This window comes from Solea solea, chromosome 1, assembly GCF_958295425.1.
Source record: "Solea solea chromosome 1, fSolSol10.1, whole genome shotgun sequence".
In the NCBI taxonomy this organism is placed as follows: Eukaryota; Metazoa; Chordata; class Actinopteri; order Pleuronectiformes; family Soleidae; genus Solea; species Solea solea.
In genome coordinates, this window is record NC_081134.1 from 3,402,560 (window position 1) to 3,425,631 (window position 23,072).

Here is a 23,072-nt window from a genome sequence, read left to right on the forward strand (position 1 = left end):
TAGGCATGAGGGGAAAAAAAGTCAGAGTTAAAGCTGTGCTGGTTTGTTTCTTCCCGCTGTAGAATCTCTCAGGCGCCTCTTCAGGGTTTCGTTTCAGACCCGGTGACTTTTTCACCTTTGCTCTGCGGGTTCAGCATCTTCTCCACGGCGGCGTAGCTGTGCACGGCGCGCTCGTACACGGAGTCCCCGGCTGTCTTTACGATGGCGGCCGCCTTCTCCGGGTAGTAGAGGGAGGCGCTGACGCTCATCAGTGCCGCCGGGTAGATGAGTCTCTTCGCCCTGGAGCGTCTGGCGAGCAGCAGCCCCAAAACACCGGTGAAGCCGATGACTCCCGCCCGGGGATAGAAGTCCTTCGGCGGATTCTGTAAGTACGCATAGGTGTCGTATCCGCGCTGGAGGACGCTCTGAACTTTGGGTTCAATCGTGTCGTAAATGCCCTGACACCAGGCGATGTACGGCTCCACCAGCTTCCTCAGGGTGGCGACACTCTGCTCCAGCTCGCCCGCTTCTGGCTCCACAGAGCCGGGGGAGCTCTCTCGAGGAGCCGCGGTGTACAGAGACAAATCCTCCAGCTGCAGCAGCGGGACCGAGGCCCCCCTCTCCCCGTCACCGGCTGCAAACACGGTGAACGGCGACAGAAACGTGCGACCCGACATGACACTATTACCTGCTGTCACCTTCAACATGGTGGGCGAAAGCCATGCGCGCACTACGGTGTCCGAGGAGTAACATTAATGCTTAATCCAACTTGCACACACACATACATACAGTGTATATAATGTTTGGATGTAGGACTTATTATTATTACAAATTAATTCATATTAATTATTTGATATTACAGTTATTTAGCTATTATATTATTTGATAAATAAATGATAACGTCAATTTATTTATTTATTTCTCTATTAAACATATACTATTGTCTTTTTTAAAGGGCCAGTGTGCAAAATTTGGCAGAACCTGAAGATATGATAAATATACTTCTTTTTTTTAGTGTAAACTAGGTTCTCCTGTGGTTGACACGGAAAGTTTTCCTAACGTTAGTTTTTGGTTGCACATTTGGTTCCCAGAACGTTAATTTGATACAACCTTCATACAACCTTTAGAGAACATTCCCTTAAGTTTTCCCCTTACGGTTCTTTTCTACCCAAAGGCTACGTATTTTCTTTTTTTTTAACTGTTTTTTTTTTTTTTTACTGACAGAAGAAAATACATTTAAAAAGTCTATTATTAATGTTTGTGGATTTTTTTTTATTTTAATATGTCTTTAATTATATTTGAATACGTCTTATGTATGAGATACTTTTGCAATTCTTATAATTATTATTTGCTCATTCATTTATAAGCGGCGGGCAAGTTTTGTATTCTCGTCTGTGACGTTACCGGTTACCGGTTACTATGACAGCCTAACGTCATGACGTCGCCGGGGGTTGAAAAAAAAAGTTGAAGGGAGCGGAAGAGGAAAAAAAGAAGAAAGAAAGCCGTCTCCAGGGAAACGGAAAGTGTCAACAACAACGGTCCGAACCTCTGGTATTTAACTGCCGTTTTTGACTTCACTTCTTTCGCGTGTGTGTTTTTATTTTTCAGTTTTTTTGCTGAATGGAGAGTTTGGGAGTATCATCTGCTCAGAACCTTCAGGCTCTGTCGGCTCTGCTGTCAGCTCAGCAGGACGACGATGACGACGATGATGAAGGAGACAGAAGAAGAGTAAGATGTTTATCTATTTCATCATGTGTCCAGTAAAGTTTGTGTATGTATTTGTATTAGAGATAACACACCACTCTGAGGCCACTCAGCTTCCCACAGTGTCACTTAACTCAAAATAAATTTTTTTTAAGTGATACTAGAGAGGTTTTAATGTAATTAGAAAGTGTTAAGCCTGAAATTAAAAACTGGAATGACTTTCAAAAATTATGATTCAAACCATTTTTTAATTTTATACTTATTGTTGTTGATTTGGTTTATTTATCACTTTATTGTATATTTATATATAGAATAGAATAGAATATTTTCAACATTCTGGCATCAATGTCATTTTAATTTACAGAAAATGTCCTCAAGATCAAAAATAGATTAGCTTTTTATTTAAAACATAACAGCTGTTTGAAGCATGTTCATGTTCTTTAGCTGTATATAATATGTCGACTGTATTTTTTTATGTGCAAAGTAACTGCAGTGCATGTTTTTTTGTGTATACCTGCCTTATAGATAAATTCCATTAATGCATATTTATACTGGCACACAGGAAAAAGACAATTATTATTTTTTCAAAGACATGAATTAATCTCAACAGAATGGGACGACCACTGCACAGCTGGGTCCTGGACACATCGGTTCCCCACCCAAGAAAGACAAAGAGGGTAATAATTATTTTTAATTATTTTGCAGATAAAAAAACAAACAAACATCTTTACATTACTATAGAGCACCGAGACAAGATACAGTGAGAATGCTAATGTGTGTGTGTTTGTTCAGTGACAACTGTCTATGTGAAGAAGAACAGCAAAGACATCTGGAGCGAGGACGAAGTGGCAGAAGCTTCTCACTATGACGATGAGAGCGACCCGCGGCCGCAGCCTGAGTGAGACTAACACACATACTTTTTCATGTTTTATGGCCCAAAGTGAGCGGGTTCTTGTGTGTGCCTTAGAGCTGCAACTAACGGTTATTTTCATTTTCTATTCAACTGTCAATTATTTCATCTTTTGCTCCAGGAAATGTTGAAAAATGTTGACCAGTGTTTACCAAACCTGGAAAATGATGATGTTTGCAAATGTCTGGTTTGGTCCACGAACCAAAAGGATTCAGTTTGAATGATGTTAAGCATTTAAGGTTAGGGAATGCATGACGTCAATGATGTGTCATCATTCACAGGTGGAAGACAGCTAAACATAACTCAAACTGATTAATTGATTATCAAAATAGTTGACGATTAATAATCAAGTAATTTATTCAGGCCATAATGTGCCTACATAAGTGTGTATAACCTTTGTGTTCAGGTATGAAATCCTCCTGAAGCAGAGTGTGGGGACAGAGGACATGTTCCTGGGCTTGAGTGGAAAGGATCCGTCCTCCATGTGCTGTGACGCCATGCTGGTATCCATCCAACTATAATACCTCCTCTGATTCATTTATTTATTTATTCATTCTTGTTTTTGTATTTTATTTTTATTTTCTTGCATGCCGATTTGACGACACTATCAGCCACACGAGTAATAAAAGTTACGACGTTATTTGGGAACAGTTAAAAAATGTTAAGAGACACTCGAGCGGCACAAATGTGGGACAAGGGGGAAGAGTAACAACTAAGAAAATCAGTTTAAATAAATGATAATGTTACAAATCTTATTTTATCACCATGCGGGGTGAGGCTTATTTCTCAGAGTTTGTGTTAAATTGAATAAAGTAAGAAAAAGACATTGTCCAGAAAGTAAATGTTGTTTTCCCTTAGTGTAAAATATTAAATGTGTTTTCTTTTCCTGCTCTTAGGTGAAAATCAAACTGCCTGATACTAAAGCAGCAGATGTGGTCCTGGACGTGAAAGAGAAGTTCCTTGATCTTCGGACGTCAAAGCAGTAAGACGTGCTTTGAAAATGTTCTCTTTAATTCATAATCCCCCGCGGCAGGTCAGACTAAAGAGCTCCCATTTCCAGACATATTCACTTTAATCACGCGTTTCCACATCGTGATCAGAGCTTTGATAGCTGTTTTTTATGAAACATTTTCCTCTGTCAGTTTCTAATCTCCATCACTTTAACGTGTCTATTCCCTCTCTGTCTCTCCAGTAAACTGGGCCTCCATCTCCCGTGTGCTGTCCACAGCCAAGAGGGCAAGGCTCAGTTCTTCAGTGAGCGAGAGGAACTGGAGGTGACGCTGTTCCTCAAACGCTCCACGGATTTTATCAACGTGCAGTGAGAAGAAATATAAAAAAAAACACAAGTATTCGGAAGAGACGGATGTGACACCAGATCACATCTGATCAAGACCGTATATTTCCTTAAATGAACGTGTAAATGTGTCAACACTGATTCTGTGATTGTAAGCAGTGGTTTTCTAATAAATATCTGTCATAACTATGTGACCGTTTCATAACAACATTTTTTTGCAGATTACATGTTAATTTACTGTATAATCTTCAAAATACCTTGTGACTCTAGCTGTTAAATCTAATATATTCAACCCCCTTGTGTAGTTCACAATGCTGTTTAAGCCTATCAGCTCCTCGTGACCCCTCTGTGGTGTTTAGATCTTGTGTTGCACGGTATGTTTGCCATACTGTGTTGAAGTGTATTTGAAACATGCACAAATTCAGTCTTCATTTTAGATGAGCAATGAAAATCATTAATAGACACAGCGCTGCATCAAATTTGTAAAAAATTGTATGATCTGGTTGACACTATTCCGATAACGGGCAAGCCTTAGAAAGCTGTCTGTTGATTGGCTACTGAGTTTTGAAGCAACAGCTCAATGGACAGGAAGTAGTCACAGGCTTAGAGTCTGTGACTGAAGAGTCAGAGCAAACACAATTCTGATCATTGTGAACAAAAAGTGTATTTTCAGACAAAAGTGTTGTTTGCTTCACGAAAAGTGTTGATGATATTGACACAAATCTAATTACATAGAAAAGTGGCATAACTGTGACTTATTTCCTACTTCCTCAGACTGAAGACATGGTTGGGGGGGGGGGGTGGTCAATACATACTTTTTTCAAGAGGCCCAATATGTTTTAGTGGCGCCCCTGTTATCACCCAGGCATTAGGCATCTGTGGAGCATCCCAGGGTGAGCAGTGACTGCCACGCCCCCGTGCACCGTTACCGCAGCAGCAGCGGCGGCAGTAGTTGGTGGTGGTGGAGGTGGTGTGATCATGTGACGCCTGCATTTCCGACACAACAATACAACGCCGTGTCGGTCCACATCCACGCTCCCACTCGCTCTCTCTCCCCCTGACCCCCCCACGCCTCGCTCTCGGTATGGCGGACGGCGAGAGGTCCCCTTTACTGTCAGACCTTGGAGATGGCAGCGGTAACGGCGGCGTGTCTCCCGGTGCAGCGCCCTACGGTGTTCCCAACAAACCACAGAGTGAGTATCCATGGTTGCTACCGCTCTCTCCTCATCCTCCTCATCCGCCCGGAGTTAGCCTAGCCGACGTTAGCCTCCACTGACTGGGCATTCTGCTTATCCTCGCTCGCTCAGCTGTGCTGGTGTCAAATACTCGCCCTGTTGTGACAGCGTATGTGCAGGATATGATGTTAACTACCAGATTATTTCTCTGTGGGGGTTAAATATGGTGTAGTAACAATAACAGCGTATAAACTACAGGGAATCAGCGTTGTCCTAGCTAGCTAGCCAGCTAAGTAACCTAGCAACCGCCTTTAGCTGTCGCTTTAAAGCCAGCTCTCATTCCAAATGTTAGCACTGATGATTCATTTTATGTGCGACTCCTGGCGCAAACTGTCGCGCATATTTTAATAGCTCAGCGAGTACCAGTGTGCCTGTCAGCTGGGTGAATGCACCGGCTCAGTTAGCATCAGCTAGCATCAGAAAAACACCTGATGTGATTGACATGAGTGAGAGCCAGTGGAGAGGCTGCTGTGGCAAAGCTGTTTTTTTAACATTTAATATTCACAGTTGCATAAATCTGCAGTTACAAGTAAGATTCAAACTACTTATTGCATTCATGTGTGTGGGGTTTGTTCAGTTGCAGATACTGTATCTTGCAGTTTCAGATATCTACAATGTCATTATGACTAGTCACAATTCAAGTTACGGAATCTTTTATAATCCTCATGTGAACATATTTACATTGTCCGTCCGTCTTAGATATCTTGGATTAATATTTCAGATGGTCATAACGACGTTGTAGATATCCACATTACAGGCGGGAATCACATGGTACAGTCCATGATACCAATAACATCACAATTAGACATTTCTGTGATAATCAATGTATTGCAAGGCAATCATATAGCAGTGCATCATGATATCTGTCTCACTGAAGAAAACAGAACGTCCATGAAAAGTTAAAAGTGCAGGATTTCTCTATCAAAGTGCACAAGTTTTCCTCATTCATTTGAGCGCCTTCATTTTGTTAATTAAGATATCAATTTTTGCTCTGGCATATAGATTATTATATCGCACACAGAAGGATGATGATATATCACCAAATCAATATTTTGACCCGCCCCTATACAATTCAGTTCTAAATTGCAACTGAATTGTAGAGGTCTATAATGATGAACCCCATACACATGAATGGCAAAAGTAGTTTGAATCTTTCTAGTAGAAACTAAATAACAGATATTTGTACCTGTAGATGTTGACTAGACAAAATGCTGCAAGACAGCTGCAACCAGTGACAGCTCACACTGTAGGACTGTGTCTTTGGGCATTAATGGAAAAAGCATGAGAAATAACTCCGGATTAATTGTGTTTTGCCTGCAGGTCAGACTTGCCTTGTGCAGACACCAGTCCAACTCTTAATTTCTCAAGACAAGGAATTGTTCTCTGACTCACTGTTTTTTTTTTGTCATGTTGTACATTGCAGATACTGCATTCTGAAAAAAATATTAGGCTTGGAACTGGAGATGAACCCCTTATTGCTCATCCCAGGACTTCAAAGCAGAAATGTATTATCAAAAAAAAGAAAAAAGAAAATAGAGACCTAGACTGTCAAGTATTCTCACTTAAGTTGCAGGGGAAAATATTTTTATTGCAGGGGAGGCTGGCAGAGAGAGTGCTGCACCACTTAAGTAACCTGCACGGATCAATTCTATGAAGTCTGGGAACCCGTCTGGAAACGTTTTGAATCTTTCGGTCCTGCTGCTGCAGGACTTTATAGACTTTACAAATTGTAAATTATACATTTATAAAATTATAAAGTGCACCAAAAATTTTTTTAGACAAAGCACACATTTTTATGATGATCTGTTTTATTTATGTAATATTGAGCAAACACAAAATGCAGATTATAAAACCAGACCATTAGTGTTCTCCAGTAATTGTTTTATTTAATTTAATTTAATTTAATTTAAGTTAAGTTAAGTCATTCTGTGAATCATTTGTTATTATTAACTGTTTTATAAGGTGTAGGACAAAAAGAATTGGTGTCATAATTCAGCCATTGGCTGCTCTGATCATCTGAGTTTTTTTCATCAATAGTGTTTTTTATGTAAGTGTGTTTTTGTTTTTTTAAGTCCTGTGCTGATTCTGTAATATATCAGGGCTTGTCTTGTGGTAAAAATTAAAATCAGTAAAATATTGATAAATCTCATGTAGTTGCATTTGATTTCCTGGTTTTTTGTGTGACCTGTTCGTTTACACCTTCTTGCTTTGCTTTTCTGTCTCTTTTCCACACAAGCGCTCTTATTTGTTGAGAGTAATGCGGCTCAACATTCCTGGAGTGTTTTTCTTCCAAAGCTTCTTTCACTTGAAATCTTATTACCCTGTTAATCGCAATGTAAGATGTAACTAGTCATGGGAAGTGAGGCAACTCTTGTGACTGGGTTTTCCTCAACAATCCCTCATGTGTCACTGCTCCTACTGCTGTTTAATTCATCATCCTGTTCATCCCCTATCAGGCTTCCCCCCCTTCCCCAGCCCAACTCAGCCCTCGGTGCTCCTCGGGGAGGATCCTCCACCCTACTCACCGCTCACCTCCCCCGAGAGTGGCAGTGCTCCTGTCATCAACTGCAGGGTGTGTCAGAGTCTGATCTCTGTGGAGGGCAAGATACACCAACATGTGGTGAAGTGTGGAGTCTGCAATGAAGCAACGGTAGGTTTCTAGAAGAATCTGTGCACCTACATGTAACACACTCGCATATACAGCCTGTTAAGTCATATGCAACAGATGAAAATGGGGAAAAAATAGCAGTATATTCTGTTTAAGGATTGTTTGACACAAAAATAGCTCCCATCTGGTTATAACTGAAAATGTGTATGGTACACATACTGATGTAGATTAGTGAGGTTACTAATCAGCAGGTAAAGTTGCAAATATTGTGCATTTTCCTATCAGCCGTTGAACTTATATGTTATAGTTGGTTAATTAAATGTCAACAGTAAATGCAAAGGCACACCCTTCTCTTAGTTTATGTTTTTATTATTTTTTTAAATTGTACGCTAGTGGCACAGTGGCATAAGATATGTGAGCCTATTATAACAGTGTGACTCCTGCCTCCAAAGCCACTTGTGAGCTCAGGCTGTAAATAAACTGTCTCTAATGACACATAATGTTAGTGCTACAAACGGATATTAACCTGACTAACCTGCTGATTTACATCCAGAGGTGAGAGTTGGAAATCCAACTTTAGGGTAGGGCTGAAACAATTACTGGATTAATCGATTATTAATTGATTTCTAAATTATTCATATAATAATATAATTATAATAATCAACTATTTTGATAATCGATTCATCGGTTTGAGATTTTTTTTCTCCATTATTATTAGGTTTTCTGATTTTTCAGCTTCTTAAATGCACATTTTTTTTCTGGCTTCTTTGCTCCATATAACAAAGAATCCATTAAAACTGAATCATTTTGGTTGCTGGACAAAACATGATATTCAAGAACATGATCATTTCCACCTTTTAAAAACACCCTGGACCTCTAGTAGATGTGCTTCCTCTGCTGGTGTAAATCTTAATAACACAGCATGTGCTGTCCAGAGCAATGACTTGTAAATGAAAGGAAACATTTTGAGTAATTAATTCATTAACAATCGGTTAAATTCGTAATGACATTGAACTGACTAATGGTTAATTATTAACATTAGTGGGAAGAAAGTGTATAATTTAATGATAGTCAGAGACGGAAACTGCCAGAAACAGGCCCAACAAGTTTGAGAGCTCTACACCAAAATTTGTTGCATGTCACAAATGCATTCTATTCAATTCTAAAGTCTGTTAAAAAAGACTTGGAAGTCTCCAAACATCAACTGTCATTGTGGCTCCAGTGACGGCACATCAAGCAAAAACTTACACAGAGTTTCTTTAATTACGCTAACTTTTGAAACGAAGCACGTCAAGGCAGATTTAATGACAACGTTTCGTTCGCTCCTTTGTCCACAGAAAAATATGTTAATGGTATGGAGGGTTTTTGACAGTAGCACAGTACATTGAACTCAGTAATAGGCTGAGGAGGCTCTCTGCTCTGTGACTATGCTTCACTAGCTGTGCAAATTAGCGTGCAGACGGAAGAAGAAATATTGAATATAGCCAGGTAATAGGAGCCGTTTTCTGATGGAGCCAGCATATGTAGATGTGCATAAATGTGTCCAGGACCTGTTGTGACATGGACTGTTTGCCACAACCTTAATAAAACCTACAGACGAGGCTGCACTTGTAGCTGATTAATGGGTTAATGTAGACGTGTGTTCTCATACCACACGTGAAAGGTTCATCCTACAGATAGAGGACCGCTGTGGGAAATTGGGTTGTTAAAAATGTAAACAGTGGCACAACCACACAAACCATATCTTGTGTTTTTGTCATGATGGAAAAAAAAGAAGAAGAAATGTAATATTAATTCTACTTTGAAAAGTAGGGATAATTTAAAACATTACTGGCACGACTGAGCAAAATGTATCTGCAAATGTACACAATAAACAATATAAAGGCGTGTTTAACTGATGGCAGTGAAAATAGTTTGTAGATATAAACTCAACCCTTTCAGAAGTCACACTGCATGTAAAGTTTATAATGGAGCAGAAATCACACAGATCGCATCTGGTTAGTAAGAGTTAACTGATGCAGAGGAGAGAATGGTATCGTAAAGCCCTGAAGAACGTGGTTCATCAGAGATTAAAGTTTCCGTCCTCCGTTTCCTCCGCAAGCTCAGACAATGGCTTTTTATAAATGACTTTGGCCTAGTGTCGTGTAATCTAATCACAGTTAAGAGTCTAATGCATACACATTACCTTGTACTAATTTGAGGAGAATATACTTGTGTAATTGTTGTTTAACTTGGGGACGGTTCATTATCAGAGGCAGGCTTTGAATCCCTCCTGTCCATTTGTCTCTTCTTCATGATTATCATGATGACAGTGATAATGAAGCAGTGCTGAGCAAATACATGGCTTTGCAGCAGGCATTTAATAGCCTTTTTTTCCACAAAGTAAATCTGAAGAAATCTACTACTCCACCAATTATTTAATTAATTATACCTTCAACTGCTTAATTGATTTGTGCTATGAGTTTCTTAAATGTAGATCTGTTCTGGTTTCTTTGCTCCTTTAACGACGGCTAACTTACTATACTATACTTTTCTGACACTTTATGGGCCAAATGATAATCGATCAGTATGGCAAACATCCATCCATCTATTTTCTACCGCTTTATCCTCCACATGAGGGGTGTGGGGGGGAGCTGTGCCAATCTCACCTGACATAGGTGCACCCTGGACAGTTTGCCATTCCATCACAGGGCCCCATACTTTTTTTAGTACCTGCTCTGGCGAGGTTCCAAGCGAGCTGAGGCGATACTATGCGTGACGTCGTCAGGCTGCCGGCCACTGATTGGTCAGAGTGCCGTCACAGGGAAAGACGTCCGACACAAGAAGCCGAGCAATGGCGAACTGTAGATAGACTTAACAATCCTAAAAACATGGGTTAATCTCCAAAAATGACCAGGGAAAGGTCTAAAATCTCAATATTATTATAACAGAGGTGTCTGGTGTATTTATCGACAGCACTGCTGATCGCGAGCGGCATCACAAACCCTGCCGCTGTTTTTCAGACCAGTGACAAATAGTTTTTAAAACAACTGCTTTACAAGTCACCACTCACTCGTTTGTGTGTCGCATGTAAAACAAAGTCACGGCACTTTCGTGCAGACGACTCCGCCCACGTTGAGAAGTGGAAAACCAACCTAAACCGTGCCGTGCAGAGGGGAGGCGAGCTGGGACCATAGGTGGAAAGGGGCTATAGAGACAAACAACCATCCACTCTCACACCTACGGTCAATTTAGAGTGTCCAATTTACCTGATCCGCAAATCTGCATGTCTTTGGACTGTGGGAGGAAACCAGAGAACCCAGAGAAAACCCACGCTTACAAGGCAGAAAAACAGTGGAGTTAAAGTGGCTTTAACTCCATTTGTCAAACGGCAACTTTGATATCACTGTGCTGTAATACCACCCCCGGGCTAATTATCAATATTTATCATGCAACTTCTTTCTGATATTTCTCACAATATGTTTCACAGAGTTCCTGTTAATTCTGGTAATTCAGGAATAAATGGGCTGTTGTTTAACCCTATTCTTATTCATTGCTCCACTGTGTTCTTACCTCTGGAACCGCCTCTGACTCCCTCTGCAGCCCATTAAGAACGCTCCAGCTGGGAAGAAGTACGTGCGCTGCCCTTGTAACTGCCTGCTCATCTGCAAAGTCACTTCCCAGAGGATCGCCTGTCCCCGGCCATACTGGTGAGGAATTCTCTCTCTCTCTATATATATATATATATATATATATATATATATATATACACGTATATGTGTATATACACATACACGTATATGTGTGTGTGTTTGTGTGGCTGCAAGAACATTATGTGTCTGTACAAGAGAGAAGTGAAGCAGAGGAAACAAGGTGCAGTGGGAGCAGTAGTTCCTCAATTAAGCCTCTGCTCCCAGTGCTGTTTACATGCAGTGCTCTGCTCAGTGAGCCGGACCAGGAAATAACAGCCTAATTAAACCAAGAGTTTCACTTGTTATTATAATGTAAATTTTATTCAAGGACAGGAATGGGGATTATGTAAAGGTTTTATTTAACAGGTTTTTATTTATTGTTGCAGCTCTAAACAGAATGACCACACACAGTCCTGTAGCATCCAAAAATGGTTCAACGTAAAATGGAAAAGGTCCCAACGTGCTCTCAATGCCATGTTAGTTTTTATTTCAGGGCGTAGAGAAGCATGACCGGTGTGCTGATTGATAAAAGAGAAAAAGAAAGATTTGTTTTCTTTTGTTGGGGAAACAACAAAAACTTTTCTTTTTTTTAAAAGGTGTGAGAGATGCTAATGTGTTGGGGATTTTTATTGTTGGAAACCCAGGGCTGATGTCAGTGGAAAATATATCGCTGTATTTGGCAGCTCCTCTGAACGTCACGCTGCCGGAGCCTTGTGTAATTGCTCCGAAAGATGCGATTCCTTGTTTACGCCTGGGGCATAAAATGTGCAAGAGCAAAAAAAACATTATTTTTTTTAGCCGTCTGTCTCTTTTAATTCTTGTAAATGTTCTGCTGCTATGTAAATATCCTATGTCTTTTTAAACTGTACGTCACCAAATCTCAACGTAAATATCAGCCTCAGTGCAGATCACAAGGTTGTGCTCCGGGCTAATTAGCCTCTGCATCTTAATTGGGAGCAAAAATACTTTTGTGTAATATCACATCCTTTTAACTTTTAAGGGTTATTTCCTTTGGCATTTAGCACATTTATTGCCTTTTAAACAAACATAGTATCTTTGTAATCTCCGTCTAAGCTTTGAAAAATAAATCTGTGGTTTGTTTCATTGATATTCTTACACTTTTAAATTTAGTCGATGAATTGGCTCTTACAGGACATCTAACTAACTATTAACATGTAACTTTTCTTTAAATGTTCTATTTCCCGGGCAGTGGACGGAAGGTCGATTAAACAGCTGTGGGCTTTTAGATTTTATAGACCTTTTAAAAATCCACTATTGGTCGACTTCTAGAAGAGTTACAAACATTTAATGGCACCAGAAACACACTTTCACTTGTATAGTTAAATCAGAAACTTCGGCTGAGGTCTGTGCTCTCTCTCTGAGTGCTTCCTCTCGTTGCATCGTGGAACCCTGCATGTTTCTAATCCGTCTGTTCACATTTTTGGTCGCAGCACAGCGGAGCACAGGTTTTCCGTCTTGTTGGAGTGGCCAACAGAGGCTGTAAATATTCCTAATCACAGGCCACTTTTCCTGCTCTGGAGAGTTTACCTTCAGTGTCACAGTTTTACAGTCACACGCTGACTAAATCAGACACATGCCGCTGCCTGATCAGTGATTCTGAGCTGTTGTGCTTGTCAGTGGAGGCAGTTTGTAGAAAAGCAAGCGTTAGTGAATGTGTGTGTGAATTTCTCTGTGAGATGAATAAAGTATCTATCTATCTATCTAGTGCTAATGAGAGAGTTGGCTGCTGTGGATCTGATCTGTGGCCAGCCCTTTTCTGTCGTTCCACACCTGCGGAATTTAAAAAAAACGCTCACGACAAGACAAGAGGCAGCAAATGTGACCTGAAAAAAATCAGTCTGGCGTTAGTCATGGCGTGGGTGCTGACTGTGTGTGTGTGTGTGTGTGTCTTTTCACAGTAAGAGGATAATTAATCTGGGTCCAGTTCATCCTGGTCCGGCCAGTCCCGACCCTCAGCCAGCCGGGGCCCGTGTCTCCTGTGGACACTGCAGCAACACCTTCCTGGTATGAAACTCTATTTACTTAATCTGAATGAACTTTTTTTTCAGGGTTTGTTGTGTCACAATTTCATGGAATAATTCAACATTTTGGGCAATTTGCATGTTAGCTTAGTTAAATTAAATGCTCAGTTCCCAGGTGGCTCTGATACAGGAATGCCATTGATCTCAATTTCTAATACAAGCGCATGTTCCAAAATGCTTTAAAACTGGAGAAGGCAAATTATTTTGGCAGTTATTAATGAATACTTCCCTAATAATCTTTTGAGCGTAATGGAAGTCAAGTGAAAACGCCTGTATATAGTTTATAGTTTTTGGACATTGAGGCAAAAACTCAAACAACCAAAATCTGGTGTTCGTGTACAACTACAGTGTTCTTTTTTTAAAACAAAACCTCTCGTTTTTCTTCATTTTAAATTGTCAATGCAGTATTTTAACGTGCAGCAAATTGTAAATAACTGCCAGATATTTAGTTATTCTGGAAAAACGGACAAAAGCACTTACTAACAGGACATTTTCTGACCCTTTTTATGGTTAAAATAGGCAAAAAAAAAGGCCAGACAGACATTTTGAGGCTTAATAAAATGTTCATGTTTTAATAACCATGGGATGTGATCAACAATATTTTTCTAGAGATCCTGCCTACTACAGCTTTAATACTAAACAAAAATGAAGGCAATGTCCCTTTTTATAATAACAAAACAAAACGATACAGTTAATCAAGCAAGGGAGTTCATTTTTTGACCACCAAATCAGTGAATTTAACAGATTATAGTCTTGGCTTCAACAGTCTGGACTTTCATCATCACAAAATCTATAAAAACACATCACGGGTTGTTGCTCTTCGCAGTGACACTCAGGCTTTGGCGAGAAGGAAAGTGGAACAAATTTGATCCGTGATGAAACAAAGACGGCTCCCTTTTCCCAGTGGTCACCCGTCAGCTGACTGTTAGTCACCAACATTCCTCTCTTCTCACAGTGCGACGGCTGCAATTCTCAGCCAGTTTAATGGATTGTCTCAGTCTAAAGACATGGATTTATTCCTGAATTTATTTCCTCAGTGACACATGGAACATGTCACACCAGCTTTCAGATCAATCCCACGGGGGGAAAACTGACCGATTTCAGAAAAACAATCGTCTTTATTTGGGATCAATATGATATCATTTATCTCCAGCATAGATTTTCTGTTTATTCAGCTCTGCACTTTAAAACGCTTAGGTGCTGCTTGGGTTGCAAAGGGGTGGAAAATTCCCGGTAGTTTTACAGAAACATTCCATGGGAACCTTTTTGTTTGGCAATTTTGGAAATATTCCAAATAGGAAACGTTCCATGGGAATTTATGAGGATTCTTCCTTCACTTTATTTAGTACTTGGGCTCAAATGTGTGGCTTCAGTAGTAGTTTTTTTTTTTTTAGAAATCACCTGTGATGTCATGTGATGGAGGAATGCATGGTGCATGTAGGGGGGCGTCGCCTCAATAGCGCTGCAGTAAGTAGGGCTATGTGCCTGTGGTTGAGGAATTACAGAAGCGCATTGCATTCACCTAAAATAATTTATTTTAATAGCGCTTTTTGCTCCTCAATGCATCCAGCAGAAGCTGTTTGCAATGCGCCTCCGTAGTGTCACGACATAGTCGCCCTTTATGCATTTCAAGCACATCATTTTCCATCCATGAAGCATCCCGTATTTACTCAAATGATCTTGAAGAAACATTGGACAAACATCTCCAGCAGATCCCAGTGTTCTTCCCATCTGAACAACCTCGAAGTCCTGCGGTGTCTGCGCAAAGTCGGCAAACTCCCAACGCCTCAAACCCAAAGCAAAGCAAAACTGGATTAAACTGGGACATCTTTGCTTTCAATTCAGCGATCAAGCTGGAAGCTTCTCCGCTATCTCATTCACTTCTGTAAAGAATAGCATGAGCATGGATATTTAACTGCATTTCCATTAAATCAGACTGTTTTAGCCAAGATCATTCACCAGCAATATTCAAGTTCCCAACCTTCACGTTTGGAAATTTTCCATTTCATTAATGTTTATTCCCATAGAAAGTTTCCACTTTTGATAATCCTGGAGGATTTGCAAGCCTAGGTGCTGCACTTAAAGACTTTTAAATGGTGGGGAGAAGCTTCACACCTGTTTGAAAGCGGCATTGTGAGCCCACACAGATGATTAACTTAGGAGAAAACTAACATTGTCTTACCACATTTTACTTTTAAAGCCCCTAATTTATTACTTTTATCAACTGATACAGCAGTCAGTGGAAAATTGCCACGTCAGTACAAACTGTAAAAGCTCTGGCGGGGGTCTCCACTCCACCTGTCTCTTTGAATAATACAAACCAGTAAAAGACACAACCAATAAAATCACATTCACTGGAGGGAGCAAAACAAAATGCAATCAAAAAGTTTTTGAAGGGGTGATGAATTACCGAGCAAAGCAGCGGAATAATAAAACTGCTTTGGCATTCGCCATTTTCTATGCTTCCATCATCTGTAGCTGAAATCTCCTGTGACGGTTTCGGGAGGCCTCGTGTGACAAGCAGGAACGTGAATTATTGAAAAGCGGGAAAACTATTGCACTCAACCAAGTAAATAAATGTTGAGTTATTGGTGTCGATCAATAGTCCTATAAACCCTCGTCTGATATATTCTGGCCGTTGTGAGCTAACAGAGAGTGACATTTTTTTAACTGGCTCCTCTTTAACAAAGCGTGGGACAGTTAAAAGATGGTTTAGATATACGGGGGAAAGGAAGAAAGGTGGCAGAAAAAAAGGGCAGACGAGAGTCGTGATGGATGGCGGATGAAGGATGTTTAGCATTCAGTCGGGCCGTTCTCATGTGTTTTAAAGACACGGCAGATGAATGAAAGTACAATCTGCCCCGGGCGGCTTTGCAGTGATCCTTTTGTCACAGATCTAGTGATTGTGTTTTCCGTGCTCCTCACGCCGCGCTTCCTTGAGAAGAAGGATGTGCAGCATGTTGTCGAGGAGTACGCCGCACCTTACAAACGCGCCTCAGTGGTACGGAGGCAACAAATGTCAGCACTCCCTGAGAGAACAATATTGATGTTAATGTGTCATCAGTCCACCTGAAACTACAGCCAATTTATTTTATCTTCATAATTGATTCATCTTTCGATTGTCTTCTCGATTAATCGAGTTATTGTGTGGTCCACAAAATGTCAGGAAATGTTGATCAGTGTTTACCAAACCTGGAAATGATGATGTTCTCAAATGACTTTTGTCAATTTTATTTTTTATTTTTTTGTTATGTGGAGCAAAGTAATAATATTCACATTTAAGAAGCTGAAAAGTCAGACTATCAAAATAGTTTTTGAGTTTTGCAAATTATGAGTGATAATAATTTGTGGCGCATATTGTGTTAAAATTTCTAACCCTAACCCAAGAGTAAAGAGTCTTTTTCACATAAAACAATTTGAAACAAAGCCATTAACGAAACATATTCTGTGCTTTTTCAAAAAAAAAAAAAAAATATATATATGTATATATATATATATATATATGTGTATATATATATATATATATATATATATATATATATATATATATATAAAAAACAAATCATATCTTTGAGTTCTAATCCTTTAGTTGATGTTTTGCTTGTATCTGAAACAGCGATACTTGTCCCTTGAAGCTGATAAACGTACAGCATTTGTTGGTTTTTGGCTGATTATGAAGCTTAAATCTTTGTCATTTCAGTGGACAGAGTTCACAGACCGGACGCTGGCCAGGTGCCCACACTGCAGGAAAGTGTAAGTAGCTGTAAGCAATTTATCAAAGACATCACCTCATTCTCTGTCTACTTTTACAGATTAGATTTTCTTCTTCTTTTTTTTTTTGCTGTCATCTGAGGTTTCTCATAGGGGAAAAACTATCCGAGTGAGCTGACGGTGTCTTTTTAAATATCTGAACACAATTGAATTAAACTTTCTATTTCCTGTTTGTCTCCTGTTGAATCTCCACACATGTGTACTTCTGTATGTTCTGTGCCACACACTTGACTCTGAACTTTGTCATTAATCACATTCTTGTCTCATTAGATCTGAAAGCTCATTTGAGTTAAGTTTATGGGTATTTATATACCGATTACTCTGGCTGATTTTTGCAATGATTTCAATTAATATTTGACTATTATTTATGTAAGCAAACAAACACATTATTGCTCTCAGAAAATAAATGCTGCAACAACACTAAAACTTAATTTTTTTGATCTAAAACTTTATTGGACAAAGTTGTCTTTGTTCATTTATTTAATTTAAACTTGTTTTTAAATATAAACTTTATTTTTATTGAAAATATAAAAGGCGTTGGCAGTCTCTATAGAGATTTCACTTCCAAATTACTCCCAAAACTGGATTGAACCTGGATAGGTGCTATTTAATCTACAGTAAACACTAAAATTATTAACCTTTCACAGAGTCACATTCGGATAGATAGCAAATGAATGATGGCTGAATTCCATTTCGCTGTTTCATGGTTCCTGGCATTGTGTATTCTCCTCCCTCACACTGTCACAACGTCATGTTTTACTGGGACACTTGAATAAAACAGACACTATTAATAATCTAGACCATTCAAAATGGCTGCTGTGAAAAACACAGGCTCATATTACTTAGGTGTGACATTTCACTTTCTTCCCTCTTAAACCTGCAGCTCCTCCATTGGTCAGCGGTATCCCCGGAGGCGGAGCTTGTGGTGTTTTCTACTCTGCTTGCTATTTAGCATTTCAACCGCTGGTTTGATGGTGAGTGTGACACGAGATTATGACCTGATCAATAACTGATCTTTTATCCCCCCCCCCCCGGCTTCTTTTTTGATATTTCCTGTTTGATTTATAAAACGAACAGGAACAGTGGGATTACACAAGAGTGGGAACAGTGGGATTACACAATAAAACAGCTTTTATAGGTAAGTGGGAGTAAATGAGGAGTCTAAAAATAAGCATGGAGGCAGGGGAGAGGAAATTGGATGGACAATCCACTCTGCTTCATGAACAGCAGAGGGCGCCAGATGAACACGAAAGAGAGTGACTCAGTGACGGCAGCAGAAGTGTAATGTACGTGATATCAGATGTTCTGCACACTTTTAATCGTGAAAAATGGGGTGAAAGCAGGTGTTTTCATAGTTTGAAAATGGAGTTTGTGTTCTAAACCCAATGAAGTAACAGGGGAATAGTGAGTTTCCTCACCTAATGTCATTTTTAGGTACAAAAGCAGGGATTCTAAACACAAAATCAATTACCAAATCAATAAAATATGACAGTTGGAGATCAAAATAGACATAAAACGACGAAAATCAATTGATTTAAACTGATACTGATATCACAAACTCGAATGTCTACCGATATTAGTCTGATACAGTCATTTAAAACTTCTATGTAGCTATTAACAACACATTTATGCTGAGCCATTTCAAAGACATCATTCTCCAACTGTGTCACAAATGAGTGTTCTCCTAAAAAGAAGAAATAAACAACCCAATCATGACTTGGCTAAAATGCTTTGGCTGATTTTTATATACTTTTTTAAAGTCTGTGCATAGTGAAGAATGCAATGTATAGGAATCTTTGAATGGTTTCGGATGTTCCATTTGTATCTGACCGATATCCGACCAAGTGCTTTTGACCGATACCGGTTCCCGTCCCTGATTTGCACCCCAAACAAATATCAAGGAGGCGTTTCTACTCGGCTCTACAACGGAAACCAAAAACAAATGGAATCAGAGAAGACAAAGAGGCGTAATTCACGAGTAAATGCTTTGAATATGAACAACTGACCAAGTCGTTTGGATGTGTTAACCTTCACACAAGCACGGAGGGAAAATATGACTCAGCCCTGACGAGAAATTATTTCACAAGGTCGAGTGGAATAATGACATGAACATTTAAAATGGACTGTAGTTCAGTTTAGTCATTTTTAAAAGCCCCTACAGCATTTCCAGTGCTGCTTATTTGTGCGTATTTTCTTTTACATTAAAACACCTGACAGTCACATGACACTCTGCCTGTACAAGAGACTGCCAATTACTGTGAAATGCACCAGGAACAAAACAGTACTCGCCACTAGTCCTGGACTTCATGATTTATTCTCATGTCACCAAATACTTCTGAATCCAGGGTTCATTATATTTTTCTTTCACTTTTTATATTCGTTTTTTAGCTCTGCTCTGTGTGACTTTCAAATCCTTCAAACTCACATTTCCACGTTCTGAGAAAATCCCAGTGGGTCCTCTCAAAGTCATTTCTGCCATCTTCATTAAATAATTTTCTTACAAGCAGCTTCGGCAGCGGCGCACTTCATACTTGATGGAAAACACATTTTCTCCGCTGCTACTCACTCTTAAGTGTGAAATAGGAGTTCTCACATGAAAGATAGTGTCATTGCGTCAGCGTGGTGCAGGTGCATTAATCACTCACTGTGGATGCATAGTGTTACGTTGTCTTTGTGAAGTTCCTGTGTTGGATTATTAAGACTTCATTTTTGTTTATTAAATAGTCATTTCATCAGATTTTGAGCTCGGACGTTAGGTTCCTGCCACATTTCCATGTCTGCCTTTATGTTGAATAGACAATCCTTGCAATCGGCCCCTTTCATGACGACAGAGAGTTCAAGTTTTGTGTGATTGTATGAGGTATTGGCTCATTAACACAGGTTTTGCAGAGCTCGCTGCTGAGAGCGCTGCTGTTTCTGTGAACTAGTATGGGACCCGGACATCCAGCCTGACTGATAACATGGCTGCAGGGCTGCAGGGCAGGGACTGAAGGTAAAACAGGATTTTAGCCACATCAGCACATGTAGATTTTACAAAGTGAGTCTTCTGTTAAGTCTGCAATATCTGGGGAATAATTTATCTCATTGTTAGACAGCCCTTCTTTCCTTTTTGGAAACTTAAGTTTGTGAACTGCTCACTCTCCCACACTAAAGTCCATAGAGAAAATGAGTGTTTTTCAGCTTATGTGAACACAGGAGCTGTTTGTCAATTAGATACATCCAAACAAAGAGTGTCTAAGACTGAAGTCACAATATATCACATTTCGACTTATTAATGGAGTCGGCAGCGGATTAACAAGTCCTGTGTGCTGCGACTTAAAATAGCCGACTTTCTCTATAGGATTTGGTTATAAATGACAATTGTTGTTATCAGTGAGACCCAAGGGTCTCGCAGAAACAGCAGTTGGTGTTAATTAGGGACGGGCGTGAGTAATTCATTATTTACTTGATTATGAAAAGTTGATTGGTTACTGTGACTATTCATGACCTACATCTATTACCACAAGGTGGCAGCGGCAGCAAGCATTTAGTTGGTGGGCTTTGTGTGTCTGCAGAAGTGCTGAAATTTACAAGGTTTCTTGAATGCATCTTGTTAGCTGCTCACAATAGTTCGACCTTGGCATTACTTTCACTAGTTCTCATGTGCTGAAGTTTAGAATATTTGAATAATACCATTGAATATTTGAATAGAATTTTTGCTCTTGTTGGTACTGTGTCAATACCTCCTACAACCACACTTAAAGAAACTGAACTATCCCGTGTAAGTTGCTGTCAGCGATGTTAACGTCCTGTCTGTTGCTGCCTGTTGAGATTCCTCAAAATCATGACGTTTCTCGTAGATTTACAGTCGGAGCCTGACACTGAAAGACTCTTGTCACTGAGCAGTGATGAGGTCTGAATGTAGAGATATTTAAGTGATTTGCTGACCGCTGCTTCAATCAATCAATCAATCAATAAATACGATGAAAATGATTGCGAGTTAGTCCTGAATGGATTAAGCATGTTTTTACATCACCGTGTTCATCTTTAATCAATGGAAGTCACTGGAGACTCTACTGGGATGCGGTGCACTTTAAAACATCATAAATGGGTCAGATAATGAATAGAAAAGACATAATTATAGCTTTAGCTCCCTGGTTCCTTGCATTTAGTCTGGTTTGAGCCAAATTGGTTCATTATAATCATCAGAATGTGCTTGCAGTCCCTTTTTTTTTTTTTTTTTTTTTAAAGGCTATAACGCATCATCTGAATTTCTAACATCCGCCTGTGATTGTGTGTGTATGTCTCCCCAGGCTGGAACGTGGGTGAAGGCTCAGACCTACCAGGGGATCTATGCCTCATGGGCCGTGCTGCTGCTCCTGGTTCTTGTTACCTTAGCTCGGGCCTTTTACTGGGCCTGCATGAGGGTCAGTCATCCCCTCCAGAACTTCACATAGGGCCTCCTCATCCTCCTTCAACTCTCTGCAGCACTCTTTTCTCAACCCACCAGGCAGGAGGAAAGATGGCTTAAAAAAAACAGAATATTTATTTAAAGCCAATTCCAGAAAGAAATCGTTCTCCTCCTCTTCCTCTCGTTCCTCCCCCTTTTAGTCAAATGTGTTTCTAAAACTGGACGGCGGTCGCTGCGACCACTGTATATCTACTGGTAATTATGATGATGCGTATAGCCTAATGTACTGTCGATCTATTCTAATCTTGTGGCCAGTGTGGGGTTCATTTTAACATTTTTAACACGTCCTCTTTCCTTCTTCTCTTTCTCCCCCCGCGCTCTTATCAATTCTGGCTTTAGTCTGTGGCACATTTTGTTGCACTCTGGCAACTTCTGAGATGAGGGCTTCAAGTTAAGTTCTCTTGTTTTTGGGCCAATATATTTGTCCCTGCTCAGTCCTGATTCATTCAATATTAGGTTTAATAATCCAGGAATTTCACTTTTTTTAAAAAAGATATTATTTTGTGACCATGGCAGAAGGTGTATATATATATATATATATATATATATACATATATGTGTGTATATGTATATATATATATATAAAAAAAAATTGATGCCAGCAGCAGACAACCAGAGTGATCGGAGGGCCATCAGCCTCCTATTGTGAGTCAAAAGATCAAGTAGGTGTTGAAATGTGTCTGAAAAATTGAATCCAGCAGAATGTGAAGGTAGGCTATGATGTGTCTGAACACGGTGTTTATGCTGAATTATCCCCTGGGACTGACTTTGATCCAAAGCAGCTTGAAAGCCTTAAGAAAAAGAAAAAAATGGAGGTGTGATAGAAGGATTCAGCACACACACACTTACACACACACACAGAAACACACACAGCCACATGAATACATACAACACACATCAAAAAGAGAACGCTGTTTTTAAAAGTGTTGCAAACGCTCAGAAACTAGTTTGTAGAAAAGAAAAGCCAGCGTCTCTCTTCTAAGACGCGCCCGCGAACAGAGTTCCTCCATGTGGTTGCTTTTATAGTAAAGGAAAAATAACCCATTTCTGGAGCAAAGTTCCTCTTGTACCCGTGTAAAGACGCACATGTCAGTGTGACAGTGTTTTGGCAGAAATAGAGCGGATGATATCCAGGTCAGGGTAAGGAAGGAAAATTATTATGTATAATGGGTTTTTCTTGGAGACCAGGCTGAAAACGTACAAATTCATCCAGTAACTTTTATTTTATCAAAATGGAACTTTTTTTTTTTTTATTAATTTTTATCTCTACAAATATTTCTCTCCAATTAGCATAACCCGTCTGATTTTCCAGAGACTTTAATTATAATCTGTAAACACAGCACCATTGTATTGGAGTTTGGCTCTTCAAAAACAGCGAGTCGTGAAGCAGAGCCGTTTGATTTCCACA

At 39.7% G+C, this 23,072-nt stretch overlaps 3 protein-coding genes across 4 annotated transcripts; 2 read left to right on the forward strand and 1 right to left on the reverse strand.

Moving 5' to 3' along the window:
* Positions 1-80: 80 nt before the first annotated feature.
* Positions 81-687, reverse strand: LOC131472132 (MICOS complex subunit MIC26-like). Its single transcript, XM_058649050.1, has one exon. It carries the CDS (start codon positions 684-686, stop codon positions 81-83), a length of 606 nt encoding a protein of 201 aa, XP_058505033.1. The 5' UTR covers position 687.
* On the forward strand, positions 266-4,076 carry dnaaf6 (dynein axonemal assembly factor 6). Of its 2 annotated transcripts, none has more exons than XM_058649169.1 (7): positions 266-364; positions 1,588-1,707; positions 2,294-2,360; positions 2,476-2,581; positions 3,000-3,096; positions 3,490-3,575; positions 3,786-4,076. In XM_058649169.1, exons 2-7 carry the CDS (start codon positions 1,600-1,602, stop codon positions 3,913-3,915), a joined length of 594 nt encoding a protein of 197 aa, XP_058505152.1. In that variant the 5' UTR covers positions 266-364; positions 1,588-1,599; the 3' UTR covers positions 3,916-4,076. The 2 variants fall into 2 exon arrangements, with proteins under 2 accessions (XP_058505152.1, XP_058505242.1); XM_058649259.1 differs by lacking the exon at positions 266-364 and adding an exon at positions 652-687.
* A 731-nt stretch (positions 4,077-4,807) lies between these two features.
* pip4p1a (phosphatidylinositol-4,5-bisphosphate 4-phosphatase 1a) lies at positions 4,808-22,194 on the forward strand. Its single transcript, XM_058651457.1, has 7 exons — positions 4,808-5,080; positions 7,579-7,772; positions 11,313-11,419; positions 13,321-13,426; positions 17,144-17,196; positions 18,098-18,188; positions 21,507-22,194. Exons 1-7 carry the CDS (start codon positions 4,972-4,974, stop codon positions 21,648-21,650), a joined length of 804 nt encoding a protein of 267 aa, XP_058507440.1. The 5' UTR covers positions 4,808-4,971; the 3' UTR covers positions 21,651-22,194.
* The last annotated feature ends 878 nt before the right edge of the window (positions 22,195-23,072 follow it).

Bases quoted from the DNA above. Each gene is read 5' to 3' on its own strand.
- LOC131472132 (XM_058649050.1), bottom strand. From the start codon at position 686: ATGTTGAAGGTGACAGCAGGTAATAGTGTCATGTCGGGTCGCACGTTT.
- dnaaf6 (XM_058649169.1), top strand. From the start codon at position 1,600: ATGGAGAGTTTGGGAGTATCATCTGCTCAGAACCTTCAGGCTCTGTCG. The intron at 2,582-2,999 runs GTGAGACTAACA...CTTTGTGTTCAG, and splicing joins GACCCGCGGCCGCAGCCTGA to GTATGAAATCCTCCTGAAGC. The intron at 3,097-3,489 runs GTATCCATCCAA...TCCTGCTCTTAG, and splicing joins TGTGCTGTGACGCCATGCTG to GTGAAAATCAAACTGCCTGA.
- pip4p1a (XM_058651457.1), top strand. From the start codon at position 4,972: ATGGCGGACGGCGAGAGGTCCCCTTTACTGTCAGACCTTGGAGATGGC. The intron at 11,420-13,320 runs GTGAGGAATTCT...GTCTTTTCACAG, and splicing joins GCCTGTCCCCGGCCATACTG to TAAGAGGATAATTAATCTGG. The intron at 17,197-18,097 runs GTAAGTAGCTGT...TTAAACCTGCAG, and splicing joins TGCCCACACTGCAGGAAAGT to CTCCTCCATTGGTCAGCGGT.